The sequence below is a fragment of the Xiphophorus hellerii genome, chromosome 23, assembly GCF_003331165.1.
Source record: "Xiphophorus hellerii strain 12219 chromosome 23, Xiphophorus_hellerii-4.1, whole genome shotgun sequence".
In the NCBI taxonomy this organism is placed as follows: domain Eukaryota; kingdom Metazoa; phylum Chordata; class Actinopteri; order Cyprinodontiformes; family Poeciliidae; genus Xiphophorus; species Xiphophorus hellerii.
In genome coordinates, this window is record NC_045694.1 from 6,094,679 (window position 1) to 6,103,803 (window position 9,125).

General features: G+C 35.6%; 1 protein-coding gene across 1 annotated transcript in view; it reads left to right on the forward strand.

The window, feature by feature from the left end:
• fat2 (FAT atypical cadherin 2) overlaps nucleotides 1-3,045 on the forward strand; it is a 99,932-nt gene extending 96,887 nt beyond the window's left edge. Inside the window, exon 29 of the mRNA XM_032555505.1 lies at nucleotides 573-3,045. Coding sequence (XP_032411396.1) covers nucleotides 573-1,069 — 497 coding nt within the window. The 3' untranslated portion in view covers nucleotides 1,070-3,045. The remainder of the gene's footprint in view (nucleotides 1-572) is intronic.
• Nucleotides 3,046-9,125: the final 6,080 nt, after the last annotated feature.

Consider the following 9,125-nt stretch of genomic DNA (forward strand, 5'->3'; position numbering starts at 1 on the left):
CTTGGCCTGCAGTGACTTCTGTAAAGCTTGTCCACATCAAAAAAGACACAAATTTATATAAAAAGCTGAAGGTGTCTATGCTGAGGTTTCCAGCTGAATTGTAATAATATTGAAAGAAGATGAGAAGGATTCTCCAGGTGCTTTTCTTAGAAGGTTTTTTTGGTCAGCCTGCCTTTAGGTAAAATGTGGGGATTCATGCTGAGTCTTCTTTAGATACATTCCCTCTCCCCGTTCTGCCTGTCAAACCCAATCATAGGAACTGTGGTCGAACAATTTAACATGCGTATTTTCACAGCCTTGATTTTGTCAAACCTATGTGGACCACACAAGCAATGATACAAGGTGTTTTATAATGCATATCTATTAATGATAGTAAGTGATAATTCAAAGTGTATCAGCTTTTAATTTATGCAGTGCTTCAAACACAGTCAACAGTAATTTGCAATTTAACATAATGATTTTCTACATCTCTTTGTTAATTTTGTTTGTACAGAGAGCAGAGGCAACATTTATTTTGCTTCTATTTGGTTGTTTCAAGACAAATAGTGATGTTCTCCTTCTCTTGTCTCCAGTCTACCCAGCAGACCCGGACTATTACGGACGGCCAACAGTCCGGGAGTTCCCCCAGTTTGATATAGTGGAGGACACCTACTCCACCTCTACTGTGGACTCTCGAAGAAATTCCCGTTTTGGGGGCTTCCCATTCCCTCTGGATCGCTGTGATCGCCGGGCACCGCTGCCTCCGTGTTACAGCAATCAGAACTTGGACGACTTTTTGGGTCCAGACGGTCTTCCTCTTCCCAGCTCTCAGTGCCCGAACGAGTACACTGCCATCAGCTACTATCCCACCCAGCACACGCGGAGCCTCGACAATGTCTCTTCAGGCTATAAAAGACTCAGCATGCGCTTAAGTGTGGCTATGCCATCCTACGCTGAACAGTCCAGCCCGCCACCGGGTCCAAATCCCGCCCAACCTCAAACACGACCCACGGGTCAAAACCACCGCGGCTATGATGGGTTGAGTATGGTGGAGAGTGATTATGGAAGCTGTGAAGAAGTCATGTTTTAGGACAAAATCAATCATTTCACGAAGAGATCCCTATCATTCTTGAAGATTATATTGCTTCAAACATGAACTACTATCACACTTCCACATTAAGGCAGCTTTGTGTACAAGTACACATCTTGGTTGGGGGTCTACTGCAGCTGAGCTCTGATTCCTCAATCCAATCTTCTTTTCTTTCCACCCTGATGGACATCAAAGAAAGATTGCAAATGTCAGTTCAGATGTCTCTGATTCATTTGACTTCGACAAGCAATGCTGTCTTACCATGTCAGACTAGACTGAGGTAGTCCAAAGCTGCTCAATTACCTCTTCGGAAGTAGTTCAGCAGAAGTTCATCTTTGAATTCAAGAAAAACTGCTGAGTGCCATCCCTAGAAAATATGAACAGTGTTACTGACTTGATCCTGTGCTTTTTGGAAATAAAAAGGAGATAAAGTACCACTTTTTTTAACCAGCGGAGAGACTCTGCCTCTCAACAGAAAAGACTGTTTGAAAAAATGTGTAGCTAAATATCAAGCATTTCATCACATTTCTGATAAGACAGCCACTCTGTACAAAATTGATTAGTTAATGCCTGCTCCCTGTCTTGCACTGAACAAGTAGATCATGTGATACTTTAATCATAGGTGAATTTATGCTTTTAGTCATTTCCCATTTGCAAAAATACAAATAAAACAACTTTAAATGTGTTAAACAAGACATTCAGAACTTGAAATGCAGGATAAGCATTTCACTATTAGTTTACTCACATAATGTTCACATTTTTTCTGATGGGGGCTGGATCCTCATTTAAACGAGTGATTTGGTGATGTTATTTGTGATGTCGTATTTCTAAATGTGTTACACTGTCCTCAGTATTGGGACGATTCAGTAGCTTTAGTGTCTATGAACATTTCCTCCTGGATTTTAATGAGTGCAGAATGGATTTTGGTTCAAAGTTTTGGATTAACCACTGCTCAGCAATGTTTCTACCCTTGATGTTACGGAAACGCTTAATGTGGAAGTTTCGCAGCAGCAAAGAAACGCCTGTTCAGCCATTTTTAATGCTGGAAAATACAACGCTCTGATTAATGAAATTCCTGTTTCGGTCAAAAACTACTTTTGCTGCATACAGCACATTTTTTAAGTACATATGTAAAGTTAATGTTACTAGCAGCAAACAGTGTTTTTCTTTTTTTTAATTGCAACATTTAATATTTCATCTCAATTGCAATAACATAAACTGATTGTTCTAAAATAAAAACTCCAATTTCCAAGATACACACTACCGTTAAAAAGGTTTATATATTTTTAAAAAGTGATAGCCATTCCAGAAGATACAAATTTGAAGTTATTTCAGTGACTCTGAACAAATAAAATGTCCTCCTTAGCTAAAAACTACTCTATTGTAAATGACTCACAGTTATTGTCTGCCCACTTCTGCTATTATTTGGAAGAACTCTCTTCATGAAGTGTAATAAAGATGCACAGCTAACTTCTATTGTTTATTCACAAAGGAAAGCTTCTTGCATAACATACAAGTAGGCAGTAAGTTTTAAGAATATACACACATAAAAGAGGAAGATATTCAAGTTAATGAATATTTAATCTTAGAGCTGATTCTATCAAGGCTGTGCACAATAACTTATGATATCCTATAAATTTTTCGGAGCTTTAACTGAAACCTCACTTTGTTTCCAAATTTACGATTCAACAAGGGTAATCATATGGATTCTTGGGTAATTTCTTCTTTGTAAAATGTTAGGCTAATCAAATGCATGTATTTAAATTAACTGACCCTTTCGGCCTACTTTTATTGTATTGAACAGCTAAATAAAATTCTACAGCCTTCTAACTTCTTGTTATAGACGTCACTATGAATGAATTTTAAACACAAGGAAGAAACTGATCTTGTTACAAAGCCAAAACACTCATTTATGCACATTTTGGGTACCAAATTTTGAATCATTATTCTCTTCTTCTCTAATAGTTTTCTACTACGTGAATTTCCAGTCCTGTTAACATTTTAACATGGTCACACTGAATGATCCTATTTTTCACTTGTAGTTTAGTTTAGTCAAGACTGAGAGAAATCTTATAAGCAACTATTGACGTGTACATTTAATACAAATTTTGTGTTGTGCAGGATGCAAATTGCTTGAATGTCTGTTTTTTTGCTTTGATTGTTTTTTTTAAATTCATTTATAAAGTTTATTTTTGTATTAATGTGGGCCTCCCCATGTTTCTGTTATTTCTCTGTGAGAGATTTTATTAAAATGTGCTTTACTTCTTTTTTGTTTCCAAAGGTGAATAAAAAGACACATTCTAGAAACTACGATATCAACTTCAAGTTGTGTTTAATCCCACAAAGTCAGCACCTAACCTATGAAAATAGAAGTTAAGAAGAATTTTATGAAACTATGCTCCAATACTTAAAAAAGAGCAAAACCAAACCAGTCTAAAATTTAAGTCTTTCAAGCAAAATATCAGTACTCACCACAAACTTAGCCAATAAGTTTGTGGTGAGTACTGATATTGGTGATATGATAGTACTGATACTGATATGTTGGCTCTGGAACTAGATTAAAAGTCATTCATGGATTTATTAATGCTGACCAAAAGCAAATAGCTTGGAGTCATAACTGGCTTCGTTAATCTCTGGTTTATATTTTCATCAAAGGCCATTCCAGCAGACATAATTGTGATGTTAATCTTAAGACAACAAAGAACAATTTCTGCTCTTTTTTTTTTTTTGTTAGAAACAAATACACTAATCCGAGTGCCTCCTCTCCACACTTTGGTAAATTTAATCACTTATGAATCTTACAGGAGATGGATGTTAATTTCTAATTTCAACAGAAAATACTCACCTGAAAAATAATAATACATTCTCATTACATTAGTCTCGTATTTCTGTGAAATTGAAGATCATTAAATTGTTATTTCATATTCTTTGAAGTATTCAATGTAAACATTGTATCGGTGTAAGCTAAACTCTTTTTGATTGGGACATAATGGAAGGGAAAGATCAGCAGTAAAACATATTAGAATGCAAACTTTATGCAAATATATTGTCTGAAGCAGCTCTTCATCACTTACTTTCAGCAAATAAAGAGTTCTGGAGGTTTGCAGGGAACAATAACTGTACACACTAAATTATTAAGTATTACTTAAAGATGTTAATAAATGTCACTTGAAGACTTTATTTAGCTTGCTGCAAAAATATTGAGAACAATATTTAACCAACACAACACTGCAAACTAAGTTCATTTAAAAACAGCATCTCACCAAAGTCCTTCACAATTACACAAACAATTATAAATTAAATACAATAAAACTGTAATGAAAATAAATAAAACACAGAGGAGTTAAGATTTCAAAGAACTATATAGCGTCTCATATTCAATCAGTTAAAGGCCAGAGGAGCAAGATGTGTTTTTTAAGACATTTAAATGACTTTTCGCTCTGAGCGATACTGACAAGAGAGGTAAGGTGTTCCACAGTCAGGGCCGTGAGAGCAAATGATCGATGACCTCTACGTTTTAACTTTAATCTCAGTACATCAAGGAGAAACTTCCTGTTTGACCAGAGTGCTCACAGGTGATTGGATGTCGAGGAGATCTTGCACTTTATTATGTATCGGTGAAACAACATGGCATTTTTCCTGCCGTTGTGTTTCTGCTATGACAGGCATCATGCGGTTTACAAACTACTACTGTAATTGAGGATTTCACAATATACCCACGCAGATATAACGTAGGCATGCTATCAAATATAATTTGCTGGGCTGTAAGCTACATCCATTTTAGATAATAAAAAGCAGCATCCAGGGTAATAATTTCAACTGAACAGTTTCAACCTTTGTCAAAATAATATAGACCAACACTGTTCTTGAAGGCGTGTTGTGGAGGATTTCTTGGATGACTTAGACTGGCTTCATAGGTTTATTGAAGAAAGGGATTGAGCAGATAGATGATTTGAATATGAGGATAGCAGGTGACTCACTGATGAAGGCTTGGGAGGTGTGGAGATATCTCACCTCCCAAGATATGGGACATGGGACAGTTGTGCAAAACTGTCCCATGACCACAGAAAGGCTTTTACTTAACCTTGTATTTTCTACACAACTAAAACAAAACCTTTGATGGTCTTGCAACAACAATAGAGATTTCATGGTTTGGGTATATTACTTAGCAGTCAGCCAGCAGTCAGCCTTGCTGGAAGTGATGACAAAGTGGCAAAGAAGTTTTTCTCCTAAAGAAAAGGCTAAATGTTTTCAGAGAGCATAAGGTCAGACTGATCTGAAAGTAATATTCTGTTAATTTCCACAATATAAATAACAAGAAGGCTAATACTGGTTAAATCACTGGAATTTAAGATTGCTAAATTATTTTTTTCACTACACTTTTATCCTTGCACCAAAACAACACTGATTCCTGTGACAATTGTTAGCAGCATTTAGTCCTTTATAATTGTGTTGAACATTGTAGCATTTGTAGAGCTCCACAATAAAGTTATTGCAAGTTTCCCTCATTTTCATCTTCCTTCTCATTATAGAACATAATTCATTTCAGTAGGTTAATAACTTCACCAGGAGTCATAAATTTGGTGTACACTTATATTTGCACACAAACTCTATATAAGAGCAGAGTATGTTATGGAGCCATTTTTGAGCAATTTAGGCCAGATGCACCAAATAAGTCAGACCTATGCTTTAAGTTTCTGCAATGGTAACATAACCCCTTTATAAGGCACTTTATTTGTAATGGTGCAATAAATTGTCTTGCCAGCTATGCTGTTAAACTCTTCTTTAGAGACTTTAGGGTGAGTGAAAAGTGAAAAGAGATTGTTTCAATGTCATTAGAAGCCATAATATTCAGTAGATTCAATGATGTTACTGTCATTGAGTCTTGTGGTTTTGCATCTAACTGTGTCATTCACTCAGGGAGAGCTTTGCTGTTGGCAAACTGCAAATTGATTTTTCCTCGATTCGTGACAATATCATAAAGAAAACATACCAACCATATTTTTAGTGTTAATCTTTTCATTCCAGTTAGTGGCCTAGTCAAGGCTCATTACTGATGTCCAACCAAAGCAGTTACCTGAACATTAACAGAATAATGAGTTAGATTTCCTATATAGTCTAATATACAAGGAGTTTAGGTTCTGTAATGTTCAAGGACACAAGACACAAAGTCACAATTATCTACATCTTTAAAATTTATATTAAACTAAGTCAACAAAGGTGTTTAATGAAGGAATGTAATTTGATGTAGATGTTGTGTTTGGTTATTTGGTAACCTCTTGAATGACCTTACAATGTTATCCAACATGATATTTAGATGTTGGATGACATCATTGTAGTAAGATTGTAGTAAGATAGGATGAATGAGAACTTTATGTAACTTTGAGTAGTTGTCAGTAAAACTACATAAGGGTTTAAATCCTCAGTATTCGAAGGTCACTTTCAGTATTCTGTGAATACATAAAGAGTCACATTCTCTCTTCCCTCTCTGTCTCCATATATGATCAAAGCATGTGCTATGCTGTTAGTCTGAATACATTTAAGCTCCCCCTCTTTCTTCCCTCTCATTCATGTCTGAGTGAAATCGAGTAGCTTACCTCAGGCAAAAAGCCTTTTTCATATCCTCAACCTTTTTGTTACTTTGTGAGAATCAGGTACCATGTTGATAAGAAACAGACTTCTCCACACTGCTGGGGAGTGAAGAAGGGAAGAAAAAATCCTTCATCTCTGTAAAGTTCCCTCAATTCCATGAGGTTACTTGTCTGTTGCAGGTTTCAGTGACTCTCCTTGTGTCCAAGATTAAAGTACTGAAATTCCTCAATGATTATAGCTCTCATTTTTAGTGCAATTCAAACAGAATTGGATCCACTGCAGTTTGCTCACATTGCAGGAAGAGGTGGTGAGGAGGTCACTGGCAGTCTTTAATGTAGTCCTCCTGTAACGAATTTTATGTGATTGCTTTTTAGTAACAACTTCACAGCATGTAAAAGTATCAAGCGTCACATTTTAATATGCCCAACTTCACAATTTTAACCTCAAATTAAAATGTTGTGCTTGCTGATTTTTAAGGTTTATTTCAGTTTGAGTCTCCACAGTATCAAACTTTTTTGATACTGTAAACATTTTCTTTTCTCAGAAAATTAGAGCATTGCATAAAACCAAGCAAAAATGATTTGTGTTCAAAAATCAGCCTTTTGAAAATGAGCCCATGTACTGTCTGACATATGTAATCTATAGTTTCTCTGAGGTCATTTTGCATGGATTACCGAATGGCTAAAAGGTGATTAGCCTAAGGCTCTGCTGAACTGTTAATGAAGTCAAAGTTACTTTAATGGCAGCCTTCCTATGTCTTCATAGTTGATCTTGTCCATTTTAAAAATCAGACATATATTTTTCTAGGGGATAGATTAGATTGATCTGCGGGTCAATGAGTCACATTAAAATAAAGTGTAAAGAGGCACCAAGTCATGCTGGAAAAAGAAATTGATATTTCCATAAAGCTGTTTTGTATAGAAAAGTGTTAAGTGCTGTAAAATGTCTTGGTGAATGGCTTCTCTGACTTTAGACTTTACGAAACATAATCAACAACAAGCATCTTTAGCAATGAACTTTTGAGACAGTAACGCAACATTTCTGTAGAAAAATCCATCAAAAATTAGCATTTTCTGAGAAAATGAGTTTGGGTTTTCATTAGCTGTAAACCAGGATCTTTCAACTACAAAAAAATCTACAAATATTATATTGCATAATGATTCCACATAATGTGAGTTTTGTTTTTGTTTTACTTAATCACTGAATTTACTTTCTCACGAAGTTCTTATTTATTTAAATGTAGTTGTGGATGCAAATAAGTTGTATTGTGAATGTGAATGTAATAATTCATTAATGAGTGTAAGATGTGAAGAAGTAATATTTAGCAACTTAGCAGGTTTCACTGCTTTAGGTTAGAAATAATCAAACTAAAAAACAGTTAAACAGTAAGTCACCAAGACCTTGTTTACAGACTAACAATAAGAGGTCAGTAATTTTATTTACAAAGAGTTTGCATGTTTGCATCCAGAAAACAGAGGCAATAAGTGGTTGTCAGTCATTTGCAGCATTTAAACAGGTCGGCAGACAGATGGCATCGCACTAATGCATCACAGAGCTTTACATAGCATTTGCTGGATTTAAATAAGGTTTACATTTTGGTTTTGGGGTCTTGTGGTTACATTGTCCTAAAATAGTGGCAGAGTGTGGGGATCAATGGGTTCACCTGTAAACATTGTGCCACCCTGCTTCATTTTGTATCTGAGGTAATTACACGATATGCACCTGGTTCCATGCCAGCCCACATTCTTGTCATTTTTCCTAATAACTCAGCTTTTTGCAAATCGAATAATTTACAGCCCCATCACCGGTCTGAATGTTGGCCAAATTTCTTCCAAATTGATCTATTCCTTCCAGGTGCTTAACTTGATGCTTGGCAGCTTTTCTTCAGTGGGTATAGTTGGCATCACTGCTTTGCAATTTGAGCCATCAGCTTGTTACTGTTTGGGAATTTTAATAGAGAAAAAAGATAACTGCATCGATCCTTATCCCGTCTGCTGTTTCTCATTTTTGTAATTATTCTAAATCTTCTTAATGACTGGTTATATTGATATTTAAATCCTTTATAAGTATTTTAAAAAAAACATCAGAAGTTACACTGAGAAGCTAAGCCAGTTTGAATTTGCTGATACATTTTGATGGTAAAACGTCAAAAAAGATGACTTTTCCTAAATGCACACTGTCAGAGCTCAGCTGAAATGCTGTTGGCCATTCTGATTGCTCCCACCTGGTTGCCAAAATATATTAATCTATTAATATTAATGACCAAGAGATCTGAGGATGTTTGTTTTATCCAAATTGCTCCCAGCCCTTTGATTTACATGCTGTAAATTTTCATGTTTCTGTTAATGAATTGTTTGCTGAGTTTTACCTCTTAGACAGAATAGAAATGTCTTTGCTCAGATTCAGATCAATTCCAGAGAAAAACAGTATGGCTTTCATTTCAAATACCTTAAAAAGGCTGAAG